The sequence below is a fragment of the Aedes albopictus genome, chromosome 3 (assembly GCF_035046485.1).
Source record: "Aedes albopictus strain Foshan chromosome 3, AalbF5, whole genome shotgun sequence".
Lineage (NCBI taxonomy): Eukaryota > Metazoa > Arthropoda > Insecta > Diptera > Culicidae > Aedes > Aedes albopictus.
The window spans coordinates 348,160,758-348,173,879 of NC_085138.1; the positions used below are offsets into that span (position 1 = coordinate 348,160,758).

The window sequence follows — 13,122 nt, forward strand, 5'->3', positions numbered from 1 at the left end:
CCATTATTAAATATTCTTATACACAATATTGGTTCTGAGTTGCTTCCCTCTTTTTATGCAGGGCATAAAAAAAGGTGCATAAATTAAAAGTGCATAAAAAAAACATGCATAAAAAGAGGTTTTAGTGTATCGTCTATGCAGGGATACTTCACACATACAAAACACGTCTAAAAACCAACTCGGCTAGAAATGACAACACAAACACTAATGTAACACAACAAGTTGACCTGTAATGGTCTAAAAAAGCGCCATAGCGAAAGCTCACCATTTTGAACGGACAGTTAAACAGTGTCCGTGATCAGTGGTGAAAACGTAGAAAATTAGTAGTAAACTAAAACCACCAACAACTGTAAGCCAACATAATTCTACACCCAACAGACGTTCCCAACACACGACTCTATCTCCCACAGATTCACGCTAAAAATGTACGACAAGCCAACACACGATATATGTTCACAAACGTAAACGATAGATCTAAGTATGTACAATTTTGATCCGATGTCGAGCATAAAATTGAATAAAAGACCCCCTTTTCAGTTTCCCCTAGAAGCAGGCTGCCAAGAACAGCCGAAACGTCGGGCAGTTAACAAACTACCGTTTGAAATCATAAGACTGAATAGCCGAAAACTCCGAGTAACAGAATCTACCAGTTATGCTGTTTGATACTCTTTAAAATTTATTTTTTCCAGTTTTCAAGAACTGAGCCGGTTAGGTCGATTTCTGTCCATGATTTTAAAAATTCCTTCGTCGTAGACATATTACCTTGGTTCATCCCTTGACAAATCCGCATCAAGATCACGGCTCGATTATGGATACTCTTCCGGAGGAGCCTTTAGTTTTAAGTTTATATTATAACGATTTTTTGAAAAGATAAAAAGGTTTTGTGCCTTTTTGAGAAAGATTTCGTAGATGAGAAAATCACTCAAAGAGCCTTATCCCTCTTTCAAAATTTGTAGTTCAAAATAAATGACACTAACAGTTGAAATAGTCTACATTTATTTAACTTGTTTTTTTTATTCCGAATTACTACTTGGATGAGTTAAAAATAATATCGAAAGGTTGTATGAGATTTGTGATTATTTTCTTTGAAATTTACTATTAAAATAGCTTCAGATATCAAAGTGCCTTATCAGACCCGATTGTTAAGTCAATTTTGGTCTATTCTGGACATAATGAACCATAGAAATTTTGACAGCACGGCTGCCAAAAAGTGCCTACTCAAAAAATATTCAATAGTGAGTTTTTAACTCATCTAAAAATTTAAAAAGCGATATTTTTGTCGGGTATTCAATGTAAAGTCAACCACAGTGTTAGAAATGTTGACTATTTCAACAAGAATACTATTTTGATTAACAAATATTAATGTCGAAAAGTTTTCGTGAGTTTTCAGTTTGTATTAAATGATATGTATGAAATTTGTGAATATTTTCTTTGAAAAATGACTATTAAAATAGCATCAGAAATCAAAGTGCCTTATCGGACCCGATTGTTAAGTCACTTTTGGTCTATTCTGGACATGATAAAGCATTGAAATTTTGATAGCATGGCTGCCAAAAAGTGCCTATTCAAAAAATATTCAATAGTGAAAATAGCGAAAAATTTTCAAAAAAAAAATTGATTTACTGGAGCAATTTTCAACTTTACAGAGTTGGTGTCTTCAGCAAGATAGTGTATTCTAGTAGTACCTACAAACTTGTGGAACATATCACGTTGAAATTTTATGATATAATCATGGAAAAGTTCAAAAAACTGATTTTGAGGTTGTTTTTTAAACTTTCATATTTTCTCCCTAAAAATGAAGTCCAAGCTATATGGTGTCTTCAGCAAAGTTACTTGAAATTACTTGTTCTAAAACTTTGCTGAAGTCATCTACCCTCTAAAAAAATATTTTGAAAAAATATTTTTTTTTGCTTGGGTTCACCCTACAGTTTTACCATACAGTGAATATGCATAAAAATAGAGAAGATTTTTCTGAACATATCTTCCAAAGACACCTATGTGCTAAAATGTCATCTAACGGCTCTTAGAGGTTTTGATCGTCTTTTTTCAGAATGATCCCACTGTGCAGCAGTTCCATTTTTTCACACTCCGCTTCTTCCAGGCGGCGCTTTTTCTCCCGAAAGAGGCGGGTCTGCTGTATCCGCTTCTGTTTATAACGTTCCACGTTCTGTCGAGTCCCTTGCTGCAGCATTACCGCCCTCGCTGCATTCTTCTCCTCTAAAACCGTTCTGCACTCTTCGTCGAACCATTCGTTCCGTCGATTCCTTTCCACGTACCCGATGGTGCTGCATCGTTGATGGCTGCTTTCACTGTACTCCAGCAGTCCTCTAGAGGGGCCTCATCGAGCTCACCCTCGTCTGGCAACGTGGCCTCGAGATTCTGCGCGTATGCTGAGGCGACATCCGATTGCTTCAGTCGCTCTAGGTTGTACCGTGGCGGTCGCCGGTATCGCACATTGTTGATGACGGAGAGTTTTGGGCGCAGTTTGACCATCACCAGATAGTGGTCGGAGTCGATGTTGGCGCCACGATAGGTCCTGACGTCGATAATGTCGGAGAAGTGCCGTCCGTCAACCAGAACGTGGTCGATTTGAGATTCCGTCTGCTGTGGTGATCTCCAGGTGTAACGATAAGGGAGGCTGTGTTGGAAAAAGGTGCTACGAATGGCCATATTTATGGAGGCGGTGAAATCAATGAGTCGTAGGCCGTTTTCGTTTATTACTGGTGGGCGCTGAACTTACCAATCGTCGGTCTGAATTCCTCCTCCTGGCCTACCTGAGCGTTCAAATCTCCTATGATGATCTTGACGTCGTGGCTTGGGCAGCCTCGCGTTTGAGCTGCGCGTAAAATGCGTCCTTGTCATCATCAGTACTTCCGGAGTGTGGGCTGTGCACGTTTATTATGCTGAAGTTGAAGAATCGGCCTTTGATCCTCAACCTGCACATTCTTTCGTCGATCGGCCACCAACCGATCACGCGCCTGCATATCTCCCATCACGATGAAAGCTGTTCCCAGCTCGCGTGTGTTGCCGCAGCTCTGGTAGATGGTATGATTACCTCTAAACGTTCGCACCATGGATCTCGTCCAACACACCTCCTGCAGCGCTACGATTCCGAACCCGCGGTCCTTCAGTAGATCGGCGAGTATGCGGGTGCTCCCAATGAAGTTGAGAGATCGGCAGTTCCACGTACCGAGTTTCCACTCGCAAGTCCTTTTTGTTCACTGGGGTCGTTGCCGTTGGTCTCGGTTCGTATTATTCTGATGCTGATTTTCCGTTACAATTTTTTTTATGGCTGGCTCGTAGGACCTGACACCAACCCCCTACTTTCCGGAGGACCATAGCGCACAGTTGAGCTTAGAGTCCTTCACTGGCACTCGGACGTAGATCAGCCACTTCTAACATGGGGATCAGACGCTGTTGTGAGCCGCTCCTCCTGGAGAACAGACGCTCAGGTTTACCGAAGCAAACCCCCCCCCCCCCCTTCCCTGTCAGCCTACGACCAAAGTACCCACCGGGGTTGGTTACCCGATCTTCTCTAAGGTTGCTCATAGTTTCCGACCGGTACCGTGAGGAGGTAGGGATAGGAGTTGCTGGGCAGAGGCTAGTGGATCACAATGGAATCTGAATTGCGCAGCATACCCAGCCTTTACCGTGCCGACTTAATTATACATCATTCTTGAAAAATTGGGATCAATGTGATGTAACCAATGTGTGCACCGTGCATATTTACGTTTCATATGACAAAAAACCCTGATTAATCCACCTAGTGGTGATAGCGCCTTTCTCGTCGAATATGTACTCATGATGTCGACGTAAGCCGAAGTGAGAATACTTTATTGAGAAAAGCAAGAACTTTATCAAAGCCATTATCGAATAGAAAAACTTATTGAATTTTGTGTAGTAACTTTAGACGCAAAAGGGGATTGAAAAAAATGTTCAGGGTTGTTGCGATTAAATTTTAATTTTCCCATACAACATTGACTGTAAGGATGAGTAGGAATCTGAAATGGTGTGATTTGATGAGTTCTGAGATCACTTTAGTTTTGTCATGATGAAGAGAACAATTACACATATCTATCGCTTGCTATGATTTTGCTCACTTTCGAAGTTCCGGCAAAGCACCCAAAGTTGGTTCTGTAATACTGCTGGTAGTCTCTAATGTGGTTTGAGCCTATTTTCTTGCTAACCGGTAATCAGGTTATCAAAAAAGCCGCGATTTGACGTGTGGCATGCATTAGTTTGGTTAACTTTTGTATATGGCCACTTCCGGCGGGACACCCAGAACCACAAACACTACCGGTAGTAACTCATGTAGTCTGTGCCTATTTTCTTACTAACCGTTCATCAGGTAATCGAAAACACCGTGATTTGATGCACCGGATGCATGAGTTTGGTTCAATTTTACATTTTACCACTTACGGCGGGACATCTGGAGCCAGGACAGTACCAATTGTCCCAAATATGGCATGATACTAGTTTCCTCTAACTGTTCACCCGATTTCCTAGAAAGCCACGAATTGATGTGTCACATGCATGGGTTTGGATCATTTTTACATTTTACCAATTCCAGCAGGACACCCGGAACCGGTTCTGGAACACTACCGGTAGTCTTTAATGTGATCTGAGACTATTTTCTTGCTGATCGTTCTTCAGGTTATCGAAAAAGCCGGTATTTAATGAGCTGCACGCATGTGTTTAGTTTCCTTCCACATTCGTCCACTTCCGGCGGGACACCCGGAATCGGTTCTGGAACACTACTGGTTTTCCCTAATGTGGTCTGAGTTTTTTTTTGTTAACCGTTCATCAGATTACCTAAAAAGCTGCGATTTGATGTGTCACATGCATGGGTTTGGTTCTCTTTTTCATTTGACCACTTCCGGCGGGATAACTGGAACCGATTCCGGAACACTACCGGTAGTTTCTAATGTAGTCTGGTTCTATTTTCTTGCTAATCGTTCATCGGGTTTTCGAAAAAGCCGCAATTTGATGTGTTGCATATTACTTTGGTTCACTTATGTATTTGGCCACTTCCGGCGGGACACTCGGAATCGGTTCCGGAACACCACCGGTTCAGATATGGTCTAAGACTCTTTTCCTGCTTACCGTTTATCAGGTTATCAGAAAAGCCGCAATTTGGTGTGTCGCATGCATGGGTTTGGTTCACTTTTGTATTTGGCCAATTCCGGCGCGACACTCGGAACCGGTTCCGGAACACTACCTGTAGTTTCTAATGTGGTGTGAGCCTATTTTCTTGCTAACCGTTTATCAGGTTATCGAGAAAGCCGCGATTTGATGTGTCGCGTGCATAGGTTTGCTCCACTTTAATATTTGGCCACTTCCGGCGGAACACCCGGAACCGGTTCTGGCATACTACCGGTTGAGATATGGTCTGAGACTATTTTCCTGCATACCGTTAATCAGGTTATCGAAAAAGCCGCTATTTGATGTGTCGCATGCATGGATTTGGTTCACTTTTTTATTTGGCCACTTCCGGCGGGACACCCGGAACCGGTTCTGGAACACTACCGGTTTAGATATGGTCTGAGAGTATTTTCCTGCATACCGTTCATCAGGTTATGGGAAATGCAGCGGTTTTATGTGTCGCATGCATAGGCTTGTAGCATTTTCATATCTGGCCCCTTCCTGGGGTACCGGTCCGGAACACCTAAATGGCCATAACTCCGGAACGGCTGGACCGATCCGAACCATTTTCAATAGGAAACAATGGGACCAGATTCCGCGTCGAATGAACCGTCGGTCATTAAAATCGGTTGAGGTTTACTGCCAAAAAGTGATGTGAGTTTTTTGTACACACACATACACACATACACACATACATACACACACACATACATACACACAGACATCACCTCAATTCGTCGAGCTGAGTTGATTGGTATATGTGACTCGACCCTCCGGGCCTTCTATCAAAAAGTCATTATTGGAGTGAACATATAGCCTTTCCAGCACACTTAGTGTACGAGAAAGGCAAAAAATCTGTTTAATGTGACAGAAAACTTCGTCACTTGAGCGTTTAAATTTACGTCATATGTGCGCTTGCAAATGTGCATCCAAAGTGACGCAAATTTACATGCATTTTTTTTTAAGAGTGTGGCGTATAAGGGTCATGAGTTCAAATCTCACCTGGGCTCACCTGGGGATTTTTTCCTGTAATTTCACTAATAGGGAATCGCGCTACTTGGGCGGTGGCTTCTATATTCGTCTGTTTTCCGCTATAACTCAGTCAAATTTGAACCAATCGACACACTTTTTGGAATGCAGTGAGATTGGTATAGTATCTACTCGTGTACAACATTTCAAGTCAATTGGTTCAAAATTGACTGAGTTGTAGTGGAAAACAGACGAATATAGAAGCCACCGCCCAAGTGGCGCGATACCCTAATTAATCTATCGTTGAGCTGATTGGAAGTCATAAATTGACCACACGAATTGGTATACCGAAGACTTTGTACTTTGTACAGCTACTGTACGTTCGACGCTGGAGTAAAACTATGCATAACTAATAACTACCTTTTACCTTACAATAACATTAAAACAAAATTTGTTTCTTATTATCTTTTATTGATACAAACACATACTTGGTCATTGGAAAACAAAGTTTCAAAAGGATTTTCAAATTATAGTATTGATGTGTTGATGATATGACTAAACCCATTCATGTCAGCAGTTATTTTACAAAAATAACCTATTTTCTCTAACGTTCACTTCCTCTACTCGGGACGGTAATAGAATGAATATCTCTATTTGTGCTGACGGTTTTTGTTGTTTTGTTAACAGAACGAGGATGTAGCATCAGCAGCAGCAGCCACCGTAAGTACAAACACATAACTGAATAAATTGCATCGCTTCTCGGAGAGCTTATCCTTCCGGCTCACCCACCGGCTGCCGAAAGGACAAACCTCCCACCACCTCACCATCCCTCCCCACACTTCTACTTGGCCTTGTGGAAAAAGTCCTTAATTCCTAGCGTATCACAGGTGAACTGGAACAGCTTGTCGCACTGGACCGAGTTCTTCCAGAAGCGATGGCAGGACGCGACGCGGCAGTTGCTCAGGTAGGTTCCACCTTTGCCCTCCAGTTCCGGTGCGATGGCTGCGTACATCACGGTGCGGGATCCCTGCTCGGGGTTCTGCAAAAGGAGGACACGATTATTCGACTGGGTCGTTTGCCGAACGCTTGGCTCGTCCATACCTTGAAAAGCAGCTGCCGAACCCACGGGACGTAGGTGGTGCTCGAGTGTTCGAACAGATCGGTATTGACGACCCCGGGGTGCAACGAGTGCGACTGGATTGGTTCCTCGTCTTCCTCGAACTGCAGGTTGATGTGCTTGGTGAACAGGACCTGGGCCAGCTTGCTCTGGTTATACGCTTCCGCGGGATAGTAGTTTTTGCTGCAATTGGATGGAGCGGGAAAACGGAATGTGATTAGCGTTAGTGTTGTGAACCGTTTGGGTATTGAAAAAAATACATGATGAATACTAGTGGGTTCAGCCTTTTTCGTAACAGAGATCTTAGTTTCAGAATTCTGCTTTGAATGGATTGCATCCACAAGTCTGTAGTGGTTTTTCAATTATAAATTTTCTTTTGAAACTCGACAAATAATTTGTTTATTTTTGGAATAGCTTGAACTTTTAATAAGTTAAAATCTTAATGCTTCAACAATGCTTTAACAAGTGCAATCGATTACACAGCGTAACAAAAATTAACTTTTGGTCTGTCTCAAGAGCAAACTTATGTGTCTCTGACAGATTTTGGGCCGCTGAATCCGAATCCGGGCTCAGATTTGCTCCAACACGTCACAATTTTGAGCTATACCTCAATTTATAGGGCAAAATATGCGATTTTGGGCTTTTTTGACTGCAAGCCATTAAGCATGGAAATATATTTTTTAATCAATAAAAAGGTTTATTGGTCAAATAACATCTAAATTAACGACTCATGCAAAATATTTCGTTTTACCAAATCGAATTTGATAGTTTTAAGCGATTTATGTTAGGTACGATATTTCCCATACAAGTCACCCTCCAAAAGTTGCAGGCAAGTTTTCATACTTACATAAAATGCTTAAATCTATGAAATTTGATTAGGTAAAACGAAATATTTTGCATGAGTCGTTAATTTAGATGTTAATGGACCAATTAACCTTATGATTGCTTAAAAAAATATTTAGATGCTTAATGGCTTGCAGTCAAAAAAGCCCAAAATCGCATATTTTGCCCTATAAATTGAGGTATAGCTCAAAATTGTGACGTGTTAGAGCAAATCTGAGCCCGGATTCGGATTCAGCGGCCCAAAATCCTTCGGAGACACATAAGTTTGCTCTTGAGACAAAAAAATGTTGCGCTGTGTTATTTATTACAGAAATCTGTACACATATGCAAAAAAAAACCCTTAGGGACGCTTTTTTCTTCAACGACCCTTCATGACGTCTTTATAAAGAGTTGAAAGCATCCTTCCAATAATTGAAGAAATTCCATAAAACGATCTTGAAAATATGTGTAAAAATATTTTAGTGAAATTAAAATGAATACATACGGTGAATCTCGAGAGAAATTCCTGATGGAAACCTGTAGTTATTATTGGATGTACCTAAAGTGTCTATTTATCTACGGTACTACGTAAGGTACACCGGGGCAATATGAAACAGCGGGTTAACATGATGTTTTCTATTGATAATAAACAATTTGATTGCCATAACACATAGTTTTTGACTCAAACAATCTTTTAGTGAAGGAAAAATTTCCAAATTTTATTGAAATCTATTTCAAAACTTCGCGTTTTATTTTGCCCCGGTGTACCTTAATTTGGGGAAGTGGATTACTTTTCCTCTATTCTTTTCAATAAAATTAGGTACAATTCAAATGATACTGAACAAATATTTTGAAAACATGTATTGAATGGACCTGGAACAAGTTCCGTGAACAAAATTTTCACGAGAAACTGCCACAGTTTGAAACTAAAAATGATCAAATGGCCAAATTTAGAAACTTTCCATTCGGGGTGAAGCTGATCTACCAATAATGGCATGACATTCCCAGATTAGAAAATTATTTAACAAACTAAATTTGATGATGCTGAATAGGTTTTTCAAATTCTTACAACTGGGGTGTTTTGTATGTTAAAAATATATGTTTAGTAAGTTACAGAATGACCACCATTAAACGCCTACTTTTGCCAAAATATGCAATCATCACATGAAACTTATATGTTTAAATAAATTTTAACTCAAATCTACGTTCAATAAGCCTATCATAAATGAATAAAAGTGTTTTGTGAGTCATCTGATTCACAAGGCGAGACGATTTTTTGAAAGACAGTCTTTTTACCTAGTTTAATGCACATCCAAAAAAGTCCTAATTTTTATATAAAATCTGACACAATTGGCATAATAATCTTCAAAAATTCTAAAAATATATTCACGCAATTGAACTACGTCGAAAGTTCTTCTATCGAAACAGAATTATTGCCTCCTCATCGGTTGAAGGACGTGGATCCCATAGTGATCAACTATCCCCCAGATTACAGTACTTCCGTTATCGCTTCTATTCCATGTTTATTGCAATTTTAGCAATATCGATTATACTATTCAAGTAAAGTGGGAGTCAGGAAAGTAATGAAAGAACACGGTGTGTAGAATCACAAGCAAGCGATAAGAGAAATTGAACAGACAACGATCCTATACAATGTACAATAGATATGTAGTATAGATGGACATCCAATTTATCCAAAAGAAGTGCGATTCGTGAAAAAGATAACCTCAGAATGTCGAGTTGAACTTGAATTCAGATTAATCACTACATCATCGAGTCTTCTTGTGGCGTAGTGGTAACATGCCTGTCTAGTGAGTAAGAGTCAGGAGTTCGAGTAACTTTTTCGCAAATTGTGCCTCAATTTGTCCATTTCTCATTCACGTCAAGTCAAGTCTAGCTTCTAAAGTTAAGTAAAACTTACATTCGGCTTAGTTAATTTATTATGACGATCTCTTTGGCAAACGTACTGGTCTTGAACGGCTAGGGAATAGTATCGATCGATATAACCCTGGCTATTCCGATTTTTAAATACTAGTAAACTATGGAGAAAACCTTTGATCTTGAGAACTTTATCAGGGATTAGGATTTGCTTCAGAAATTTGTTTAGGGATGTGCTTGAAAATCAATCCAGAATTCGTTTCAAAATCTCCCCTAGAATTTCTCCAAAGTCTTTATTCTGGATTCTTCTTTGAATTCCTCCTTGAAATTCTACTGCAATTCCTTCTTCAAATTCCGATGATTCCAGCGACTTTTCCTGGAGTGGTTTCTTGAATACCTAGTACTTCGCCGGAGTTTCTTTATGGAATTCTCCAAATGTTTCATTGAAGATTATATCAAGAGGTTTTCTCGGGTTTGCTCCTGGAGTTCATTCCCAGATTATCCAGTGTTCCTTCCAGGACTTTTTTAGGTGATTCCTGGGATTTCAAAGTTTTCAGCAGGATTACCTCTCGGGACTACTTCCAGAGGTTTTCTCCTTATTGTTCCCAGATTGTTTCGGAGGATTCCTTCCCAACAAATTTCTCCCAAAGATGCTTCAGTGATTTCTCCCAGAAGGTTTTATGGATCAGAGTTCTAATAGTTTCCCCGGGGATTTTTGCGAGACTTCTGCTAAAGTTTTTCTTGGGACTTCTCCCGTAAAATTTCTAGGATTTCTCTTGGAGATTTTCCCCGCAGGATTTCTACAGCAGTTCTTACGAAAATTTCTCTTCCCGAAGTTTTTCTCTAGATTTCTTCCAAAGTTTCTCTCGCTATTTCTCTAATAGTTCCTCGAGTTTATGGCGAGATCCCACTAGGATTTCTTCTGATACTTCTTTTGGAATTTAATTTTTAGAGAATCCAAAAGAAACATGTAAAGAAATCCCGGGAAAATTTTGGAGGAATCAAGCGGAACACGTTGGGAGAAATCCCAGAAAAATCGCCAAGAGAAATCGCTGGATGATCACAGCAAAAAATATCGGAAAAAACAATAACAAAAAGTTGACGGAGTCCGGCACTCTTTCTTATACAAATTATAGTCATATTGCATATTTTAACCCTCTAATACCCAAATTTTTGATTTTGATCTAAATATCATTTTTCGTCATTTAAAATCCATTTAAACATGTTTTGGAAGATGATTCTTTTTAATTCTGGGATTTTAGGCCGCCATCTTGAATTTAATTGTCACCAGATTTGGACTGCGAACAAAATTCTTCAACTAGGGCCTGGAACTATTAGGGCAGGAGCACTTATTTTGGGTAATTGCTGCTATAACTCAGTCAATTTCAAACCGATTGACTTGAAATTTTGAACATGGCTAAATACTGTGCGTATCTGATCGTGTTTCAAAAATCAGGTATCAGGTATCAGAAGGCCGGCTCCAGAGAAACGTTATCCTCCATTTAGGACATTTGTGCCATCGCCATAATAATAGCCTATTTCATCATCTACCTGAGGGAAAAGGAAGGAAATAAGGATAAGGATGGGGATAAGGACAGGTAGGGAAATAGGAAAAATATCCTGGAAGAGGGTACTAACGCATAAGCGTACCACAATGGGTTCAAACAGCGCCCTGAAAAGGGCACTGTAATAACGCATAAAGCGAAAGAGAGCCTATAGCTCTTTACCACAGTGGGTTAAGAACAACAGAATATCCTGAAGATTCAGGTTTCTGAAGTCAGTTTCACTTAATAAGTGTTTACTGAATACTCGGAAACGCTGTTGCGCAAAAACTGGACAGGTACATATCAAATGATACGAAGTTCCATAATCGGATTCACAGCTATCACATACAAATTAATCAGCTTGCTGAATATTCGCCATGTGATAGCTGAGTCGGCAGTGGCCAGTCCATGCTTTGACCAGAATGCTGCAATTCTGCTTCGACAGATTTATAAGATACTTCGCCACCCTTGGCGATGGCTCAGTACAATACAATTTGGTTTGACGACATGACTCCAAACTATTCCAGTATTGTCTGTGTTGAGTAGCAGCCCAGGTGTGAATCTGAAGCTTTACCCAACACTTCGATATCGGAATAGCTGACTCAGGGCCAATGAAGTCATGTGATGCTCCAGTGCGAGCTAACTCATCAGCCAATTCATTTCCAGCGATGGAAGAATGGCCAGGCATCCATACAAGGTGAACAGCGTTTGCTGAACTCAGCTCCTCGATTTGAGTTCGACAAGCTATAACTATTTTCGACCTGGAGTTGGCCGAAGCAAGTGCTTTAATAGCAGTATGGCTATCTGAACAGAAGTATATTACTTTGCCCATTACGTGCTGCTGAAGTGCTGATTGCACTCCGCACATAAGAGCAAAGATTTCGGCCTGAAAAACGGTGCAGTGTCTACCAAGTGAATAAGACTGATGCAGCCTTAGCTCACGAGAATAAACACCAGCACCTGCTCGACCTTCAAGAAGGGAGCCATCAGTGTAACATACGATGCCGTCTGAAATACTTCTTTCCAGATATCCAGATGTCCACTCTCCCCGGGAAGGGAATTTCGTGGAAAATGTCCTATGTGAGAAATTACAAGCAATTGTTAGATCACTTGGAGCAAGGACAATTTTGTCCCAATTCACCAAAATTGGAAACAACGAGGTGTATGTTCATGTGCGGTTCACAGGAGTTTCCTCTAGTAGACCGAGTACCCGTAGACGGTAAGTGCAAGAAAGTGCTTCTTGTTTGAGATGAATGTGTAGTGGAGCAACGTCAAAGAGAACTTCGAGCGCTGCCGTAGGAGTTGAAGAGAACGCTCCAGACATCGCCATTAAGCACATCCTTTGGAGATGGCCTAATTTTGATTGGACCGTTCTCACTTCACCCTTTTACCACCACACAAGACATCCATAAGAGAAATATTGGCCGAACCACAGTTGTGTAAATCCATTTGATATACTTGGGTTTTAGACCCCAAGTTGTACCAAAAGTACGCCGGCATTGCCCGAAGGCCATACAAGCTTTCTTGATTCTGAACTCAATGTGAGGTGTCCAGGAAAGCTTGGAATCAAGAATGACTCCAACGTACTTTACCTGTTCAGTCACATCGATTTCAGAATCAAAGAGACGCAAAGGTCGAATGCCATTACGG

The 13,122-nt window shown here is 40.6% G+C and overlaps 1 protein-coding gene across 1 annotated transcript in view; it reads right to left on the bottom strand.

Moving 5' to 3' along the window:
• Positions 1-6,561: 6,561 nt before the first annotated feature.
• Positions 6,562-13,122, bottom strand: part of LOC109432675 (dehydrogenase/reductase SDR family member on chromosome X) — a 45,552-nt gene continuing 38,991 nt past the window's right edge. Inside the window, exons 5-6 of the mRNA XM_029874861.2 lie at positions 7,213-7,411; positions 6,562-7,150 (exon numbers count right to left, since the gene is read on the bottom strand). Coding sequence (XP_029730721.1) covers positions 6,953-7,150; positions 7,213-7,411 — 397 coding nt within the window. The 3' untranslated portion in view covers positions 6,562-6,952. The remainder of the gene's footprint in view (positions 7,151-7,212; positions 7,412-13,122) is intronic.